The following is a 21,521-nucleotide window of genomic DNA, read 5'->3' on the forward strand; positions in this document are numbered from 1 at the left end:
CACCAGCACATGCTGCCAGGGCTGTGCCAGCACTGGTGTGGACCCCAGTCTTGCCCCCTGCCAAGTTCTGAAGAAATCGAGAGCAGTTCAATGTGTTTGTTTCCCAATGTTAGCTCTACATGAGAGTAAGGGCGCCAGAGTTTCCAGTGATGAAGCCAAAGTTGTATTTCTGATTAGTCTGTTACAAGGGGACACCAAATGCTGGGTGACCCCCATTCTCATTGCCTGGCATGCATGGTTGTCCTTATGTGCCTTGTAAGGTAGCAACCATGGAGATCAGAAGGGGCAATGGGGCATCAAACACACAGAGTAAGGAAACAAATATTGGTATGCATTGCAAATAAATACATGAAACAGAAAACAGGCTATGACTGGATGCTTCCATTCTTTATTTTTGTAGCCATCTACATTTGAGCTTGCAGAATAAGGTCTTTTCAAGGTGTTTTTGAGGGCTGATGCCAGAGAGTCCCATAATCTAGATGGCAGAGTGTGGATTGTGCATTAAAACAGCAGGGTGGGGTGATCTCTTGGTTTTGGTTTTGTGTAGTGATCATGAGATCCAGTTTTGTTCATCTTGAAAGTGTCTTCTTAGAGCCAAGCATCATTTGGCACCTTCTTGCAAATATACTGTGTCATTTGCTCACAGTTTAATGCTGCCCAGCAACTTCCGCGGCAATTAAAGGCCAATGCACCACAGTCGTGCTTCGCGGCTCTATTTGGCTCACCCCGTTTCCAGAAGCTGAAAAGAAGAGAAACAGCAGCATTGATCAATCAAGATTGGATGTCTACTTCTTCACCCGCTCCCTTTGCCTTCTATCATTAAAAAGATGTTCAGCTCTTTCTCTCTTAACATCCACTCACAAGTGTGATGGATTTTTCTCCCCATATTTTAGAATTCTAACCATGTAAGGAAAACAACAACAACAACTATTGGTGTTTCGCAACTTTCTAACTTGTTGCAGGACCTTAGCAGAGTTCACAAAAGCAATCGGTTGCAGGCAGGATGGACAAAGCAGGAATCAGTTACTTGTTATGAGGCATCTAATCATAAGCCTGCATTTTTATCAAGCTTATATTTTGATCAGGGCCTGTATCTTAAAATGAGCTTAAAGATCTTCAAATGTTTCATGCCAGGCAGAAGAGCAGCTGCCTAAGAACCTTGGCAATGTTTTTCCTCCTAGACAAGGGGGCCCCCCTGATTTATAGCAGAAAACAATTCTCAAAGTCAAAAAGGGAATTACAGGCTGACAACCAAGGTTACACTGACCCTACATATTACAGAAGATAAAAAAGCAGAGAAAAACATAATTAAGAGTGGGTAAATAGTAAAATAAAACCATGTGCCTCCCATATTAAACTTGAGCCATATTTTCCTAAGGTTCAAAGGTCAAGAGCAATGGAAAAGCATCTAGCTGGCAGAAAGGAAGAGAGTATTTTGGGAAGTCTTTTTCTAAAGTTGTTTCTTTCTTAAACTGAGATCCTTTTAAGATTTCTTTTCCTTTTAAAAGGTTTTTTATGTTATGTATTAAATATATTGGCTTAAATGTAATTATGCAAAGGATTTAGAAAGAAAGAAATGTTAAATCCTTATGCTAGATTCTTATTTCATGTAGTTGGAGGAGATCACAGGGACCATCAGCCACCAGCCCAGCCCCCCCTGCCAAGCAGGAAACATCATTTAGAGCATACATATGGTTGTCAAGCTTTTGTTTAGAGACCTCCAAAGGAAGGAGATCTTTCAATGATGATCCTTGACATCTGTTTAAGATAAAAATTTAAGATTAACCATCTGTTTTGGAGGGCAATAGGGCAAGGAGGGCAAGAGGTGAGCTGGTAATTAAGGTTCCTTGTTGAGACACATGTAAGATATATTACTACTTATTTGTCATTTATAGATAGAAGAATATATAGCTTTTTGTTTCCCATAAAAGGACAGAAGGAAATGGGTGTATCTTTTGTGATTGGTTCTAGCAAACAGCCAATAGGAATTTCAACCAGGCTGATTGGACAGAGGCAGCCACAGGAGGAGCAAGGGGGCTGGATTAAGGAAATATAAGTGCTGGCCAGAATGGCAGGAGGCCAGGCCAGAGCTTGGTAACCATATACCACTGTGCCTCATATTTATTTGTCTGACAAATAAATTATTATTTTAATTTCTCTATTGCTGCGTTGAATATTTCATTCCAGCTAAGCGTTAACCACAAGCAGGGTGCTACAGTTACTTATAGGTGTTTATTATGTACAGTGGACTTCAAGTTACTATTTACAGGAACAGAGCTCAACATGGATCTTTAGCTCTCTCACCACATGACTCTTACACTAACACTCAACTCTCAACGCTCTACTGACACATTCCAGTCAATAGGCCATAAATCATTATTCCCATGAGTGAGCTTGACCAATGAGGGAGCTGTCTCCAAGCCTCTATATCTCCAGGCAGATTTTACTCCTTTACATTGCCTTGGCTGTTGGCCAACTCCTAATTGACTCTGTGTGAAGCTGCACGTATTCAAAATCCCAACAACAACAACTGTGGGTCAAGACTGTCTCTTTTCTTTTCACATGAAGTGATTTCTCATAAAGGTAAAGGTAAAGGTACCCCTGCCCGTACGGGCCAGTCTTGCCAGACTCTAGGGTTGTGCACTCATCTCACTCTATAGGCCGGGAGCCAGCGCTGTCTGCAGACATTTCCGGGTCACGTGCCCAGCGTGACAAGCTGCATCTGGCGAGCCAGCGCAGCACACGGAACGCCGTTTACCTTCCCGCTGGTAAGCGGTCCCTATTTATCTACTTGCACCCGGGGGTGCTATCGAACTGAGATGAGCGCACAACCCTAGAGTCTGGCAAGACTGGCCCGTACGGGCAGGCATACCTTTACCTTTACCTTTACTAAAGGGCCCACCCCATGCATGAGGAGAGCAGTGACACTATACAGAAACAAACATAGCTATGTCCTCAAATGAATTGCAAAATATAATCTATAACTACAAAGCCATTATAGGGTTGGTTGATTGAAATGATATGATATCTCTCATATATATATCTTATCTAAATCTAACATGCTGGTTCTAAGTTTACTTTAATCAATTATCCATAGTTGACAAAGGTATCACCCTAGCCTCACTCTTATTGTCACTTGCATTTTCCAGTGTCCATTGTGTACTGAATCAAGTCCCACTACACAGCACTAAAATTCTGTGATAAATGTATTCTATAACTCCCTCATTTTTAGCTCTCTGTGAATCTATTAAATTGATATTACTAGTAACGGTGTAGTAGGTTGTTTTTTTTTTACTCCCATGAGATGTTTGGGTGAGACCTGCCCTTTAATCAAGTCTAAGATCGCAAACAGCAGTGGTTCCCAATTGGTGGTCCACAGACCACTCACCCAGGGGCTCCATGGTGTCATTCACATAAGAAAAACTGCCACAGAGATATTAAAATGTTCAAAGATAGGGTGGCCCATGGTGTGGCTTTTGAAAAACAAGGGGTCTGCAGTACTTAGCTAACTGGGAACCACTGGCATACAGGGTTTAAGTTCCCAGCTAGTATTATACAACCCCACTGTCCGTTTGTAAAGTTTACTCAATACTGTTGACAAAAAGGATTCGTGGTTGGTATTGGGTGCATCAATGAAGATGAATGTCATTGGATTTTGTTCCAGGAGACCTTGCAAAATTGAAAGCAGCCCTCTGCTAATGCAGCCTTGGTAATAAATGCCAGTCCAGTTCTCTGTTCTATTACCAAGCTGTGGATGAATGAGATCTTACTCTGACCTTGTACATCCATCAACACAAGCTGAAAAGAGTTGTTAGATACTTAAAGGGAACCATGAACTATCTTAAACTGCCAGCTGGCAGTGTTGCTCAGCTTTACGTTCCTGCAAGTCCTTTTGAAGCTGAACTAAGGAGCACAAACCATTTAAAAGCATGCCTTCAGCCTCTTCCAAATCACTGCATTCACTAGGTTAGAGAAGCAGGAAGAGGAGCCTTCCTGCCTCTCCAACGTAGTGAAAAGCACCAGTCACTCACCGGGACAATGATGTGGAGAAGTACATATGTAGGTCTTTGGTAGTAGAGAAAATTGCATGGCAAAATGTATTTGGGGAGGGAAAGGATCAATTACGTAAACAGAATCTGCAACTTTTTGGAATGCATGCCATTAGCAAATATTTCTTCAAAAACTTACTGGGCTTTAGGTATTGTGCCTGACAGCCATTTCCATTTTGCTTGGTTGTCTTTAAAGAGTCCAATCCAAAAAAGCTTTCTTCGGGCTTTTACTTGATTCTCCACAAATTGCTGGGGTAGGGGTGGGGAGAAAGAAAAACAAGAAAATTTTCAGTAGGAATAAGGAGCAAGGCACTTCTCTCAAAGCCTTTCTAGACAATGTCCCTTTCTCTGAGCTACTATGGCCCTTTACAAACATCCAACAGGCATAAAACAAACACATTTCAAAAGACACAGGTGTCACCTTTGAAAGCCAAATCCATATTTTTGGAGGAAGCCGTGATCAAAACTATGGTATTCCAAGTATGGTTGCATCAAGCACCAAGAATAATTTTGTACTGAGGATGTGCTATTGTCCCCCGATCCAAGTTATGATGCTGCTGCTGATGGAATCAAGGAAGCATCCCAAAGATAGAGCAGTTCATCTTGGAACCATCTAGCCGGACAGTGACCCTGTGTGGCAAATACTCCAATATCTGTATCCATGTTTGTTTGTTGGTTCCAGAGCTATTGGAATCAGTCTGGTTGTGGTATGCTTGATGGGATGACGATGGGGTCTCACCTATGTCTGTGCCCTGCAGCATCCCAGTAGCCCCTCTGCCTGGGTTAAGGGCTGGGAGATGGATATACCTTGCAAGCTCCTCTAGAGTCATCTCCATGATCCCCTCATGCCAGAGGGTTAGGGTGGTGAGGGAAGCCTTTTTTTCTGAGCACTCAGTACATCTCAAAGAGCAGAGGAAGAATCTACAAGATTTCCCTCAAGTATCTACTCCTCCTCCTTCAAGACCTCCTTCCTGACTGCCAGCTTCATTCTATTAGAGCTCAGCAGCACCAAGAAACCTTAGTTAGCCCCAGATGGTAGCAGCTGTTCCCTGCCCCACCCACCCCTTGGCTTGACTGATGGAGTTGCTGTATTGCCTGCATACAGGTGGATTGTACCTTCTTAAATGGATAGTGATGATAGGAGCCCTTTGACTCAAGAAGATCCCCTAACTTTTCAATACTCGGCTTTGGTGCTCACCTGTTCTACTCCTGTTTCCAGAGAAATTAGCTTGGCGCCTTCCTTCTCACACGCTTTTTGGGAATTCATCCATGATTGTGGCCCATGAGAAAACCAATAGTATGCTGTTGCAAATAAAACCCAACCATCATCCACATTTTTAGAGATGATGTCTTTGAGTCAGCCAGGTATGGAGGAAGAAGAGAAAAAGAAAACAAGATAAGGAATTTAAGGGGAACCACCTTGTATGCCTGTGCAGATTTCAATTACTTTTGTGAAGTTCATTTCTCTGGCCACATGATAACATATATTAATCTAGGAAGCTCAGTAATCTTAAAAAAAAAGAACAACATTAACTCATCAACCCATGCTGATGCTGATGGTGCAGTAAATAGCTGGGTGGGCCTAGCTGGAGCAAGGAGCACAGTCAAGAACCTCACCTACTTGTTTCCACCTGGATACTTCGGGCAGCATTAGGGCAGACTTGAAGGATGGAGAGGGGGAGTAGCTGTGGTTTATCAAAATTCTCTTTCTCTCTCTAGGCTAACTGTCCAGTTGCGGAGGTGGGGAGGGCAATCTAGAGTGGGCAACTGGGACAGATGAGGGATTCTGCTGGTTTACCACCTGGTTTGCTGCCCAGCAGTCTCCCTGCCTGAGCTGACAGGATGGTTCCAGTGGGCCTCCAAATGCCTCTGGGGGATTTTCCAGCTCATCTGAAAGTGGGTGGTGCTCCTGCCAAGTTTTGGCCAAGCTGTGGAACAACTGAATAAAGATGATGATGACGACGACAATGATACTTTATAATATGCTGCCCATCTAACTGGTTTTTCCTCAGCTACGCTGGGTGAATTCCAAAAAAATAAAGCACAACTGGAGTCCAACCATTAAAAACTTCCCTGAACAGATGTCTTCTGAAAGTCAGACAGTTGTTTTTTTCCCTCGACATCTTGGCTTGGGCCATTGAAACGATTGGTCCTGAGCTCCCTCTCCCGCTTCATGCAGCCTGTTTGGCCCCCTGGTATACTGCAGAGGTTAGGGCAAAGAAAGAAGCTGGGAAATGCCTTGAACGTGTGTGGAGGAAAAATCTGGTTGAATGCAACTGAACACTGGTGAGGGCTCATCCTCGAGCCTACCAAGTGGCAGTGAAGGCTACAAAAAAGTGTTGCTTAGCTTCCTCCATTGTGCCATCCAGCAGAGCTTTCCTGGGTAGAGTAGGGCCTGCTACAGTCTGGCCTGAAGGAGATGGTAGAACTGAAAGCAGCTTTCTGTGATTTGTTTGCAAAGTATTTTGAGGATAAAATTGACCCTCCATGACCCTTCTGTTACAGCAGATAAATCTTAAAGGGTGTCCAGAGCAGAGGCAGTGGTAAAATCACTCCTTAAGAAACCCAGCCTGATGGGCAGAATATAAATAAATTGTTGTTGTTGTTGTTATTCCCTGGACTCAGAAAAATCTAAGTAACAGTCCATCAGTTGCTAATCTCATTTTCCTGGGCAAGGTTCTTGAGTGGGTGGTGTTGGACCAGATCCAGGTGCTCTTGGAGGAAACTGATTTTCTAGATCCATTTCAATCAGGGTTTAGGTCTGGTTTTGGCATAATGTCTTTAAAGGCAATCATATTTCCCAAGGTCAAAGAAAAAGAGGGGAAATGGCATTGTACAACATCCACAAAATGTGTGTTTCCGTGCTGACCATCCTTCGCTTGTTTTTATGTATAAGTGACGCAATCTGCATTTGTTCCCCTTCTCTGCTTTCGCATCTAAAGCTTTATAAGCTATTTTATAATCACTTTACCTATTATATATTCAATGCTCTGTGCTTGCCTGAATTTGAATATGGACTAAGGATTCTGAGCCCCTGTGTTCTGACTCAATACATGCTATCCAGTCACGCGATTCCTTTCTTCCACACAAGGCTGCAATCATGAAGGACCTGCACTGGCTTTTGGACAAGAAATCTCCTTGGATCTGGGGCCCTGCTCAAAAGGCTGCTTTCAATGCTGTCAAACAGCCGCTCTCCCCTGAAAGAGACCTTACCCATTTTGATGAGACCAAGCTTGTTGTGCTTGCCTGTCACAACTCCCCATATAGAACTGGCGCAGTCCTCAGCCACCAGTAGCCAGATGGGTGATAGGCCCCCAATGCATTCTACTCCAGAACTTTGTCATCTACGGAATGCAATTATGTCCAGATTGACAAGGAGGCCCTTGCTATCGTAGCAGAAGTAAAGAAGTTCCATGACTACACCTATGGCCACCACTTCATTATCATAAGTGACCACATGCCTCTGCTGATTAGAAGACGCCCCAGGTCCTGTCCCTGAGGATGCTAAGGTGGTCCATCTTTCTCAGGGAATATGACTACGTGCTGCACAACGTTCCTGGCAAGAGCCTGGGCCACGCAGATGCCCTAAGCTACCTGCCATTACCAGACATAGACATTGACCCGTCCCCAGCCCACAGTGTGATGCTGCTGGAGACTCTTCCCCAGCTCCCGCTCCATGCCATGGATGTCACCACACACTCATGTGTCCATCTCCTGTGTCCTCAACTGGATGTGGAGGGGGTGCCCAGCGGATCACCTTGATGCAGAATTCTCCCCATTTGTCTCCCAGCAACATGAGCTGTCAGTTCACAAGGGATGCCTTCTGTGGGGAAACTGGGTCATGATCCCTGCTAAGCTGTGGACCAGAGTGCTAGAGGCTCTCCATGTCAGTCACCCAGGCATTGTCCATATGGAAGCTCTGGCCAGTAGCTACATCTGGTGGCCAGGCAGTAATGCAGCAGTAGAAGAGTGGGTCCAGCATTGTTAGGCCTGACAAGAATCCTGACCATCCATGCCTCAGGCCCCAATCCAAAGGTAGGAGATGACACTCACACCATGGTCAAGTCTCCACATCAATTTTGCTGGTCCATGCCAAGGTCAGACATTCTTCCTCATTGTGGACTCCTTGTCAAAGTGGCTCGAGGTGGTGCCCGTCTCAGCAATAACCTCCAGGATCGTCATCTATGCCCTGCTGCGGGTCTTTCTTCACCATACATGGCCTGCCAGACACCATCATGTCTGATCATGGAGTACAGTTCATGTCAGCCGAGTTACAGAAGATCATGGCCAACAACCTCATCCAGCATGTCCCAGCAGCACCGTTCCACCCATCAACGAATGGACAGGCTTAGAGAATGATGAGGACCACCAAGGAATCCCTCACCCAGATTGCCCAGGGGGACTGGAACAAGAGCCTAGTTGATTTCCTTCTGCAGCAGCACATCAAACCCTGCATTGCCACAGGTTGAAGCCCAGCAGAGCTCCTTATAAACCAGAAGCTGGCATCACTCCTGGATTGGCTGCACCCCAATCTTGCATCTGATTGGCCTCCTGGCCAAGGGGCTCCAGCGGCCCCCAGGTCCTTCACACCTGTTGACCCTGTCTACATCCCAAACTACGAAGATCACCCTGCGTTTATCTCCACTGCTGTTACCGGGGCGACAAGCTTGCCACACCAGATGTTCAGGTCCACTGCTGGCATGTGGACAATGTGGACGTTGACGCCTGTCTGATGCCCCAGCGCCAGCCACTGCTACCATGCCAGAAGACTAGGTGAACAATCAATCTGACTCACAGGCTGATGTACCTGATGAGAACCTGCAGCCCAGGGTAGAGTTGAGGAATGGGGCCCCAACACTTCAACACCAAACAGTGTGGAGGCAATGACACAAGTGTCACCCATGACACCAGCTCCAGCTCCATCAGGATCCCCAACAACCCAAGGGGATGAGCTTCACCCATCTCAGTGGGTGAGGCACTGCCCACACCACTTTGATGAATATTTGTGTTGACAGGGATGAGTGTTCATGTCTAAGGGAGAAGGGTGTTATGTATTCAGTGGTCTGTGTTTTCCTGAGCTTGAGTCCGGACTAAGGATTCTGAGCAGCTGTGTTCTGATTTGATACATGATATCCAATCATAGAATATTTCAGAACTCATTCCCCTTCTCTGCTTTTTCATAAAAAGCTTTATAAACATCATTATAATCTCTTTACCTATAAAGCAAGTGTTCCCAGTGAAGGAAAGCCCACCTTAGAGACCTGTGCAGATAAATGGAGGATCCTATCCTGACCTAGGTTTGGCCGTCTGGGTACTTGCCGTGGCACCAAAACAGGCCTGTGGATAGAGTGAGAGTTGCTATGGTCTGCAGGTATTTTATCCCACATGCCAATGAGCCAATTCACTATGTGAGTAGGGCTTGAGGGCTTCTTTCTGATGATGGGCTTGTGAAACAAGAGAGATTTTGTTGTTGCGCCAATCACCCCACTGCCCAGCAGTCTCTCTGACCAAGTTGTCAGAGGTTGCCTCAGATGTGCTGTTCAAGAATCTCTCTTCCATGGATGAGTATAGTAAAGGACAGGTCTTTTAGCTGACCTGAAAAGGAGGACAGCTCTCTGCTCTGGCTCTAAGAGTTTTCAGCTAGAGGAGGGGCTTTCAGCTGGGGCAGAATCAGGGCAGGATCCCACTGCACTACAATTCTTCAGCATCATCGGGTAGCTTACCAATTTCCTTTTGCAGTTGATCATTTTTCATGGCAATATGCCGCACTTCCTCTGATAAGTTTTGAACTACAGCGAGTATTTGGAAGTCTAAAAGATTTGAAACAGTTTAAGGCAGGAGCATCTGAAATAACAATCTGCAAATATTAAGAAACCATTTCCAAACATTTTAAAACACTCTAGCCTGGAACAAGAAGCAGAGCTCCAGGATGGGGTTCTTATGAATATGAGGACAGACTTGATTCTCTGTGGCTGAGATCACCAATGAAAAGCCTCCGAAGACCCCTGCAGCTGGATCAGACCAAAGACCCATGCAATCCACTATCCTATTCTCATATTGAGAGTGGCTCATGAAGTATCTCTAATGTTCCCCTCCTTTGTCCTCCTTTTCTGCTGGGAATCACTGGGTCAGAAAGCAATTCCCCACTGAGTCACACAGTAAAACGAAATATGCAAAGATTACTTTACAGTTTTCTATTATGCTTTCTGAAATCTAAGAAAATACAGGCACCCAAACTCTTTTCCTGATGAATATTGGGTTGCATTCCACATAGTTCTAAAGAGGGCGTTCTGTAAGCTCAGGAATTTCTCCTTGTGCAATGCAATCTCCAGCCCCTTTCCCTCCAATCTGTTCTGAAGTTTCTCCCCACCCTGCAGAGCAGCTTTGGTGATGGCATGCAGGGAGAAGTGGGGGCAAAGTTCCCTTGTGCCAGTGCTAAAATCTTGCAGTAGCACAAACATTGTGAATTACAGTGTGATGGGGGAGGACAGCGTTTCTAGTGGGGAGATGTGAGAATCACAACCACCTGCTTTTCTTTATGCTGAGCAGTGAAAAAGTGATAAACTCTATTGGGTGATGAGTTTCATTGAATATGCGTATTGCTCACACAATATGAATCCCAAATTGAACTACAGGAATTGAATTCCATTTAAATTAAACATGTTCTAGCAAAAGTGAGGATTTGTATATAAAATGCTTACCATCCTTGTCCTTATGGGTTGAATCAATCCCAACAACAATGCTTCGAATCATTCCCAATCCCTCTTGAAATTCAGCTCTTTTTTTCATTTCCTTCTGATCTAAGGAGGAGGTAGGTAGAAAAGAAATGAAGAAATTCTGTTCTAGCTTACTAGTCTGGTGACCTGGAAGAGGGGGATACTTGGTTCCAAACTGCTTTTAACATTGAATTTTAAATGCTGACTTGTAACGTGCCCTGGGAGCTTAGGGAGAAGAGTGAATAAAAAATCAAATCAACAAAAACATGAATATGACTTCTATTAATATTTTCTCCTCTCAGGCCTTATATTGATGTTTCCTGTGCCTTGATTGTGGCTGCCCTGCTGGTCTGAAGTCCTGTTTCCATTTGGCCTGTTGCTTCTGTCATCAGATGGTTGGCCTTCTTTAGAAAGCTCTAGGTTTTTTGGTGTCTAGATACACCTGTCCTCTTTGTCCTACAGAGTGGGATTTGCCAAGCTGCCTCATGCCCTGCCGTATGCTTACAATATGTAAATTCTTGGATCATTTGGTTCCCTCCCCCTGAGCTTTGCTTACTTTGGAGTGCCATTTAAAAATGAACTAGGTTTACAAATAGGTCATGTGTTCATTTATCCAGTGCTATTTTTCTGGAGAAAGAGGTGCCAAACTCACCTTGAATATCTCCCTTGTTCTCTTAGATTAGCAACGGAGCCCACCTGAGAAGGGCTGGAACTGAGTCCTGATGAATTTCGGCTGAAAAAGGCCCTGCATATATCTTGATATTTAGGTAGGCTCTGGACCCACCCACTTTGGCCATGGCCTTTTCCTCTGCAGCCTGTTTTCCCCAAGCACTTTCCTTCAGGGGACTGGAGCCCTAGCAGAGGGCAGGGTGGCGAGGATCAGGAATGGGGGCTCTTCCAAAGCAAATGAGGATTAGTTGGGAAAGGAGGAAAGAATTGCAGGGTGGGAAAGGGAATTGTCCAGGGTGTCCCAGGGACTTGTGTTAGCCTGTGCTTCTGTTCCAAGAGCTGGAACTCACTTATTAAGGGAGGACAAAACAGTGTCATTGCTCTCTGGGTGACAGCTGTAACTCAGCCCCTGATATCAAAGAGAGATGAAAGGGATAAATGGAAGGTGGATCCTGCCATCTCTTTTTGGAAATGCTATTGGCATTTAAGCAAAGCACATGTCATTAGTTGCAAAGTATGCTAATTATGTACTTACATAGAAGGAAAAGCAGCAGTGTCATGGTAGTAAGGATGAAAATCTCAAGTATGATAAATCTTTCACCCTTTGGAGATTTTAAGAAGGTAACCATGTCCTGAAATGTAGATGCTTGAAGAAAGAAAATTCTGATTTAGCCATCAGTAGCCAACAGTGTCCTCGAAGCTACCAACATGAGTTTGACAAAACTGCGGGAGGCAGTGGGAGACAGGAGTGCCTGGCATCCTCTGGTCCAGGGGGTCACAAAGAGTCAGACACAACTCAACGACTGAATAGCAACAAGCCAACATACCATTGCCATAAGGGTTTCCCTATGCTGTTCTAGCCATCAGCCAGAGACAGTCAACTGTTCAAGAGGTGGTAATCTGGGTGGGTAAGCACGTGGAGGAAGCAAGGGGGATACCTTGCTGCTTGAGGAAGCTTTTCTGACCAATGTCTGGCTCAGAAGACAGTAGCCTTTGATACTAAAGGACTTTCTGCTCCCCAAACAAATGATAAGATGCTCCCTCTGTACACATAGGTAAAGGTACCCCTGCCCATACGGGCCAGTCTTGACAGACTCTGGGGTTGTGCGCCCATCTCACTCAAGAGGCCAGGGGCCAGCGCTGTCCGGAGACACTTCCGGGTCATGTGGCCAGCGTGACATCGCTGCTCTGGCGAGCCAGAGCCGCACACGGAAACGCCGTTTACCTTCCCGCTGGTAAGCGGTCCCTATTTATCTACTTGCACCCGGAGGTGCTTTCGAACTGCTAGGTTGGCAGGCGCTGGGACCGAGCAGCGGGAGCGCACCCTGCCGCAGGGATTCGAACCGCCGACCTTTCAATCGGCAAGTCCTAGGCGCTGAGGCTTTAACCCACAGCGCCACCTGCGTCCCTTCTGTACACATAATTCCACATAAAAAAGCTGGGCTGAACTGGCCATTGGCTGATATTTTGATGCTGCTGATGGGGCAGCAGACTAACTGAGGAGGTGCAGTGCAGCTTGAGTGGTCTACATATCTCTGCCCACCACAGCACCTGCTACCTGAGGCAACTGCCTCATTCTGCCTAATGGTGGAGCCATTCCGGACTGCACAGAGTAAAGGAACACCACAGCCAGCAGCAAAGAGTGGGCTGAATCCTGGGGTTTCTATGGGGCTTCGTGGATCTCTGGCACCCAAAGAGCTGTGTGGGCTTTTCTCTGCACTCCTCCCTAGCACAACCTGACTGGTTCCACTCTCTGCCTGTCTCTCCATCAACTTCCCTTTCCCATGCATTCCTCTCCTTTATGAGAAACCTCATCCAATATGACTGTGCTGTATACAGACCATGAGTTTCTTTTGCTGCTGCTAAATCCTTTCTGGATGCTCCATCAGTTTTGGACTTTTCCATCCTCTCAGTTGCACCTGTGAAACAACAAGCTATTGTAACGACTATGAACACATTGGCTGGAGGGTGTTTTCCCTTCCAAGCTCAGAGTATTAGTCTCTTGTCAAGAATGAAAGCTCACAAAATTTGCTTTTGTTGTCCTGCACTTAATCTCCCTATTACAGGAACATAATTTTTAAAATAGATGCACATCTACAAATGTCAAGGATTTCATCGGTACAAAGTTGAAATGGACATCAGGCTTCCGGGTTGGCGCCCCCGGCAATGCCAGAGCTCCTCCGATCGGGAGGAACTTGCTCTGTGGAAAGTTGGGTCTGAACCGCCACGGCGAAGGCGGAGACCCATTGAAATCACAGGCGGAAGAAGCTTGTGAACCTGGGATTCGGCTGGCACCTTTTGCGCCTCCCCTACTCGCGGGGAAATTCTGTTTTGGGGATCCGGAGCAACGTGGGCTGAGCGGTGCGGTGCTTTGAATTGACCGCTTCTTTCACGGAATGAAGCCCATTGCTGTTGCCGGAGAGCGCTGACTTTTTCTTGTGGACAATTGGATTTTAAATAACAATCTGTGAGTATAAAGGAAAATTGGATCTTTAAATATCTTAATTTGGCATCGAACGGGGAAGGTTCAAAACAGGAAGTCCGCCTTCCCCTTTTGTAAATAGACTGAAGCAAAGAGCTTACAAGTTAAGGTCTCGGAAAGCCTTATGTAAAGGAGTAAACTTCCATCAATTGAAATTATTAGACCCCCCTTGGAAGCAGGAGAAGAGGGGGGAAATTTTGACTATGTATCCTGCAGTGATTAAAATTAAATTACCACTGCTCTGAACCTGGGAACGGGCTCCCAGTGATTGACGTTTCGGGAGAGTTCATTGACAGCGAAGAGAACGGATGTGGACAGTCAGTTAAATGAGAGAAATATATTGTTTCCATTGTCCGCTTCTGTGTTTAAAAGGGAGGAAAAGTATCTGAAAATTGAAACTATCTTTACTTTTTGATCTGTGTTGGAAAAGATTGATACAAGTGGAGACTGTTCCCCTCTAGAGGGAGCTTTTGAAACTGTTACAAGAGTGGAGCTGGGAAATCTCCAGCTGCTTGATAAAAACTGTGGGAACTAGAGATTGACCTTGGATATTCAAGAATGTCGACAGGAGAAGCCTTATGGACTGCATTTTCTAAGATAAGCCACCTGTTGGAACAGCTTCATAAAAAGATGGATGCTATGACTACTAAAATTGACATTTTGCAACCAAAAGTGAGCACCAATACAGAAATTATTTAGGATTTGGCACAGGAATCTATTTCAACAGGACAAATTGCTGAAAAGGAGAAGGAGAAAGTTGCTGTTGTCGAACCTAAAGTAACACAAGGGGGAGCCTTTGCCTTACAGAGGCAAATTGAGGACTACAAGTTGAGGCCCTTTATGACTGAGACTAGAAAAAGTCAGATTTTGAAGATCGGAGCCTGGCCTGGACTAGAAAAGGAAAGTTGGAAAGATCCCTCTATGCAGGGATTAACTGACTTTTGGAATATGGACTTGGGTCAGGAGGAGATTGGAGTTCTGGGGGCCTTTGGATTTGGAGGAATTTTGAAACATGCCCTGAAATACTTTATGGATCCTAGCTTTAATTATGGAAATCTGGCTGACCTGTCGAGAAGGAATAAAAGTATCGTTGGATTGGAGTTTCCCCGAGATCTGCTCTTTAGCATCAAAGAATACGAAGAAGACTGGCAGAAGGGACGTGGAAAAGAGTTAAGAGCCTCGGACATAAGATCTCCAGTTTGATGGACTGTATGGAGTTGACGGAAGTGGCTGGCAGAGTCCGAGACTGGGGAGAGGAGATGGTGGAAGAAGACTGGAAATTTAAAGTCCATATTTAGAAATATTGTAAAATTAATGAGTGATAGAAAAATGTTGGAAGGAAATTTTATGGCTTTAGCTGAAATGCTATAAGGAGTTAAGCTTAAATAAGTATACTAATTTTAATGGAAATAAGATTAAAAATATGTTAAGACATATGATAGAAAATAGAGAAAGATGGAAAGGAATTGCTGAAACAGTTAATGGAAGTGGAATACAAAGAGGGAGGTGAGAGGAGGTCAATGATACAAGGGAATGAAAGATAGAATATGGAAAAGGTATGATGTATGTTTTTAAATTGCTTTTGTTTTGTTTGGTTTAGTTTATTGTGTTAGTTCAATGTGTTAAGGTTGTGTTTTGTATTGTTTATGTATTGTATTGTTTTTTCTCTTTTTTCTCTTTTTCGTTCTTTTTTTTCTTTTGTCTTTTTTCTTCCTTTTCTTTTTTGTAAGCTTTAAAAGTAATAAATATTATTTAAATAAAAAGAAACAAAGTTGAAATGGACAACAACATCAGGCCAAAAATATGTCTCAATGAGGCATTTCCAACATTTAACTTTGGCCTCTATCAGTATTAGACAATCATTTCCTGTAAAGACATTGTTGAGTCCAATATAACGGAAATGTCTTTCTTTTTCATTTGCTGGATCAGTATCCATCTTATACCAAAAAGATGTTCCATATGGATTCAAAGGTATTGAAAAATGTTTTAGATAATATAGCATTCTCTCCCTCTCTCCACATTTTTATTAGTTTTTTTAAACATATCATTTCCAACAATCATTTAACATAATTTCTTATCTTATACAAAGTTTTAGACTTCCATCAACAACCTCTGATGATTTTCTGTTCTTTATCACTTGTTCTGCATTTCTTAATTTCTCTATTACTCTTAATTAGCATTAACTAATAATTCTTTTCATAGTTTTTCTTGCAGTATTTCAATATTTCTTGCAGTCCTACAAGCATAATCTGTTCATTACTGTTAGGTTTCCAAGGGGTTGCTCGTGCGCAAGCAGGCAAATCTCTCCCTGGCTGGCTGCTAATGTAAACTTTATCTGTCCGGAGAGCCACTCACCCGTGGCTGACTCAATCGCTGGCAGAATCCGTGAGTGGGCGTTTCTTAAACTTCTTCCCGCAAAGAAGCTCCTTGACGCCCAGTCTCCACCTTCCCTCTCTGCACGAAAGCCTTCTGCACAGAGAGGGCGTGGGCAGCGGAGGACCCCTTCCTTCCCCGCTTGTCCCAGGCAAGGAGTCGTGGGACTGCCTCGCCACATCTGACTCCTGCACCCCCTCTCCACTGGAGCTGCGTTTATTCTCTTCCCCAGAAGAGGAGCTGCTTCTCCCGATCCCTGGAGCCTCTCTATAATCCCTCTGGCTTTTGCTCTCTCCCTCCGGCACTGATGGCAGTTCCCTGACAATTACAATTGCTTTTCAAATAATGCATATATTTACTGATAATATAGCATTCTCATTTGCATTCTATTCTTCTCTAAGCTCCTGGATATCTAGTTTATAGGACTTCAGTAAGCATTTGCAAACAACAGTTATGAACTGACGTTAAGAGGAGCAGCCAATTAAATTACAGTAATTTTTCCTTTCTTCAGCTGTGGACATCAATAATATTGTATTGTCCTTTACTTATTGCCTAATTTTACTTATTGCCTAAGTTACTGTGTATATATTCCCGAACTGTTCCCTCATCCCCTAGTTGTCTACGGAGATCATCTGTTAGGGCAACCAGAGCTGTCTCGGTCCTGAAACCAGGACGGAACCCAGACTGAAATGGATCTAAAGCTGATGTTTCCTCCAGAAACCTACCAAGCTGTTCAGCAACCGCTCTCTCAATTACCTTACCCAGACATGGAAGATTTGAAACTGGGCGGTAATTGGATAAATCTAAAGGATCTAGCGAAGTTTTCTTTAAGAGCAGACATACCACTGCTTCCTTCAGCTCCCCTGGGAATGTCCCCATGCCAAGGGACAAATTGTTAATTTCAACCAGGGGGATCCGGGCGACACCTGGGCATGCCCTAATCAGCCAATGATACACTGGGTGAAAGATTTTGGGTATAATATACAACTTGCAGCATGGGAGAACTTAGGGAATTGGAATTTAAAATTCGCAGCATGTTGCACGCTGAAAGGAAATTATATGAAAATGATATAACGTTGGTATTTAACTCCCAGTCAGTTAGCAAAAATGTATAAAACAGGGTCAAATATATGTTGGAAATATAAGGGAAAAGAAGGCACCTTTTATCAAATGTGGTGGACATGTAAGGTAGTAGAAGAATTTTGGGAAATGTTATTTAATAAATTGGGGAAAAAGTTTAATTTCCACCCCTAAAAAACCTCAAATACTTTCTGTTAGGAATTCTAGGCGCCGAAATCCCAAAGGAGCAGAAAAGACAATGTACATGACCATGGCTGCGAGGATGTTATTGGCCCAGAGATGGAAATAAGATGAATTCCCTAACAGAGAAGAATGGCAGATAAAGTTGGTGGATTATGCCGAAATGGCAAAAATGAATCAGAAATCAGGAAAATTTTAAGGAATGGGGAAAGTTTATAATCTATTTTTAAAACCACTGTAAACAGTTAAAATTCTTAGTGTGGTTGGAATACCACTTGTAGTTTAATGGAGAATTTTGGACATAATAGAAATGTAAAAGATTTGGATTATTATAAAAGATGCAGGTGGAAATGACTAACAATCGGACCCACAAAGGGGAGGAGGGAAGTCCAGGGGATTTCTATACTGTACGTTGATATGTGATTGTAAAATTTTAATTTGAAAAATGAAATAAATAAATAATAATAAAAAGACTTTAGAGACCACAAGTTGGACATGGAAAAGAAGCAGACAGAACCTGTGCATTTCCCATGCATCCCTCTACTTTATGAGAAACTTCATCCCATAAGACTGTGCAGTATACAGACCATCAGTTATAGTTGCCGATAGTGTTGCAGGCTTTGCGGGCGTTGGCTGCTCCATCCTCTCAGTTGTGTTTAGGAAACAACAAACTAGAATAAGACAACAACAAATGGAGAATAAGATTATGAGCACATTAGGTAGAAAGTGGCATCAGTATTAGACCATCCTTTCCTGTAAAGACGTTGTTGAGTCCAATATACAGTATTTTTCACTCTATAAATCCAATTGAATCTAGCAAGACTTTGGACACCATGAGTTGGACCTGGAAAAGAAGTAGAGGGGAAGCTGTTACCCAGGCCTTCCAAGTGTGCCATTTTGTTTTCTTTTTGCAAAGACCCAGCCTGACATCTGATGCTGTGGCTTAAAGAAAGAAGAGGACTGTTGTCTAATCCCATTTCAAAGCCATCTGATCTAGCAGCCCTTGATATGCAAGTAAATGGGTTTCCCAAAGACTTATATTTTCTGGATCATGCTCTAGATCTGGATTTACAAACTGGGCCCATGAATCAGAGCAGGGCACCTGTATTGCCAGGGAATAAAACAGAATGTGATGCTCCTGGTTTGCAATGTAGCTGGAGCTTTAATATAAGGAACCTGGCTGTTGGAGAAGAAGCGAAAGGAACTTCATGGCTTGGCCAGCTATCAAACACCTGCCTGCATGGGGGAAGGAAGGAGGAAGCAGTTGACTGGGAACAAGGAAAGTAACCTTGCAGTGACTGAACTGCACAGATAAAGAATGCAAATGAAGGCTCCCGCCCACATGTGTCGACTCCCAGGCCGGGAGGATGAGAATGGAATTAACATCATGAATTACATCTATTGTCAGCTTGTCAGGAGACCTACACTCTGGACTATATAAGGGCCAGCAGCTGAAGGGGACAGGGAGATCTTGATACATTGTTCTATACTCCATGCCGGAATGTGAAGAGAATGACCACCTGCCAGTCTTAAGTATCCCAGATAAGCCTTCCAGATCTCCATCGGCTGGAGAGACATGAAGAACTAAACCTATTCTATCTGTTTTGTTGTTGTTGTTGCCTGAGATATTTTGCTTATTGGTTATATTGCTAGCTTTGTAGTTTATTCCAGTTGCTGTTGGCTTTATATTAGACTGCATTCCAGGTTGCTGATCAATTTCTTTCCTGATGTTTACCAAGTAATAAGAGTTTGTCTCTACCTAAGAGTCTGTCAATTCTCTGTCCAGTGGAATCCAAAGAACCTGTTGCTTGCCTGGTTCTTGCTATTGGCCAAACAGCCAGTAGGGGACGCTGGCAAGACAGCACCTGTGCACATCCTTATAATGTACCACCACTCAGTTTCATTGGATGACCCTGAGGTCTAGTATTTGAAAAAGAAAAACCATCTGTAGTTTATAAAAGCTCCCTATCATTTTCCCTCTTGGTGACCTTTCGGCCCTGGAATGAGTCCCTGCAAATATCATAGCTTGTAAGGAAAGTGTTCCACCCCTCAGACCTCTTTCTGTTTCGATACCTTGGTGTTGCCATGGAACAATCTTTTCCCTAATTTCCTCCTAAGGGGTTTTCATCCTTCCACTGGCTAAGAACCACCTCCCTTGTGATGTCAGGCATTCCAGAACTCCTCCCATTTAGGCTGTACCATTTCCTGATTGGCTGCTCATCACATCCAATCAGCATTCCACATAAAGCATAAACCTAGGGAAATGTTGGTTTCAGATTTGATATACTATTTATTTCCCCCCCAAAAGTTATTAGTTTTATTTTTTATTTAGGCTGGGTACATACTTTTCCTTCAAAGCATATCCCCCAGAAGAATCCTTACTCCTCATAAACTCTGCGAGTAATATTGGAAAGCTTCCTATCTCAACACTTGTACCAGGAAATATGGCAAAGTGCATTAGTGTAAATCTTCATTTGCAAAGTTAAAGCGCAAAGACAAGGAACAGAAACATTCAAATTTCAACATTTTTGATTCTACATTTATTGAACGCATCATCATCAAAACATACACGCCACCAGTGCTATTTTACCAGAAATATGGGTACCGGAACCACTGGCAGAGGAATGGGAGTTCAGAGGGAGCGGCCCGCCCCCCTTCCCACTATTTCGGTAGGGTGCCATTGCTGCGCACCCCCAGACGCACGCTGTGCACACCTGCATGTACCGGGTGCCATGCCCCCCAGAACGTGCGTCACGCCCTTGCAGACAGCATACCACGTCCCTGCAGGTGGCGTGCCACACCCCCAGGATGTGCGCCACATCCCCGGGGTGAACCTTCCTCCCCATGGAGGGTGCCAGCCATGCCACTGCCTGCTCTCCGCCCGCAGTAGCGGAGCATGCAGCTTCGCTACTGACCGGAACTGACCACAAGCACTTCCATTGCTCTCTAATAATGGTGTCCACCTAAGAGGTGTCAGAACTGAGTTCAAGCGAGTTCCAAATGGAAAAAAGCCTTGCACGCAGCTGACCTTCAACCAATGGCAACTCATAGAGAACTGTACTTGGATAGAACGATAAATCTGCACAAACTCTGAATTGGACTCTGATAAGCTTCATATGCTAGAAACCCCTCATAACTACGTACACTTGTTTCTCTTGTTGTTTATTATGTTTTTGTCTGTTTATATGTCACTACCAATAAAAATATTGTTCAAAAATGTTTTCTGTCATTTAAATCCTGTCCTTCTGTATAAAGATGCAAGAATCATATAATACTGGTCATAAAGGTTCTCCAGTGGCTCCAGTGATTCAGGAGCACAATTCAAAGTGTTGGTGCTGACCTTTAATGCCCTAAATGGCCTCAGCCCTGTATACCTGAAGGAGCGTCTCTACCCCATAGTCCAGCCCGGACGCTGAGGTCCAGCTCCGAGGGTCTTCTGGCAGCTCCCTCACTGTATGTGTAGCATTATGAGGCTTTGCCCTCGGGTGGGAAAAAATATTGCACCCGGGAGAGGGATAGTTTCAGAGAAAAAGCTTTATTTCTACCATCCATGAACTGGTAGAAGGAGCAAGTGTGATAACTCAGAAACAAGCACGGGTTCACAGTCATTTGCACAGATCATATATTCCCCTTCCAGTTCCCTCCACTTTCTCCTCCTCCTCCTCAAGAGTCCTCCCCCATGAGTTCCCCTGAGCATGAACAGAAAGCTCCTGCCTTGGGACTCTTTTGGACTCTTCCCAGGAAAGGGGGGAAGAGAAGCCTTGCATTCAGTGTGTTCAGATGTGGTACAACCAAATGAGATAAGATTCAGTTCTGTTCTTTTAGCGAGGTCAACTGGCCTGAGAAATGGAAAAGCATTGTTCTATTCAGCTAAGATGCTTAGCTAATGGCTTTTAGCTGCTGAGAAAATGATTTTGAAAAGCTTTGAGCCTGCTTTGGCCGGGGGTGACTTCGGGCCTAGGTGGGGCACCT

The 21,521-nt window shown here is 44.2% G+C and overlaps 1 protein-coding gene across 2 annotated transcripts; it reads right to left on the minus strand.

The window, feature by feature from the left end:
• Positions 1-366: 366 nt before the first annotated feature.
• On the minus strand, positions 367-19,728 carry LOC307224342 (CD209 antigen-like protein D). 2 transcript variants are annotated; one of them, XM_079991174.1, is made up of 9 exons: positions 19,623-19,728; positions 18,137-18,220; positions 13,276-13,353; positions 11,970-12,080; positions 10,751-10,849; positions 9,773-9,859; positions 5,248-5,399; positions 4,189-4,298; positions 367-739 (listed from the first exon to the last, which is right to left on the minus strand). In XM_079991174.1, exons 2-9 carry the CDS (start codon positions 18,189-18,191, stop codon positions 589-591), a joined length of 843 nt encoding a protein of 280 aa, XP_079847300.1. In that variant the 5' UTR covers positions 18,192-18,220; positions 19,623-19,728; the 3' UTR covers positions 367-588. The 2 variants fall into 2 exon arrangements, with proteins under 2 accessions (XP_079847300.1, XP_079847299.1); XM_079991173.1 differs by lacking the exon at positions 19,623-19,728 and adding an exon at positions 19,415-19,605.
• Positions 19,729-21,521: the final 1,793 nt, after the last annotated feature.

The sequence above is a fragment of the Podarcis cretensis genome (assembly GCF_951804945.1).
Source record: "Podarcis cretensis genome assembly, chromosome: 9".
Taxonomy (NCBI): domain Eukaryota; kingdom Metazoa; phylum Chordata; class Lepidosauria; order Squamata; family Lacertidae; genus Podarcis; species Podarcis cretensis.

Bases quoted from the DNA above. Each gene is read 5' to 3' on its own strand.
- LOC307224342 (XM_079991173.1), bottom strand. The intron at 13,354-18,136 runs GTCTGTATACTG...GTTGTTTCACAG, and splicing joins ATCGGCAACTATAACTGATG to GTGCAACTGAGAGGATGGAA. The intron at 740-4,188 runs GTAAGTTTTTGA...TCTTCTTTTCAG, and splicing joins GGCACAATACCTAAAGCCCA to CTTCTGGAAACGGGGTGAGC.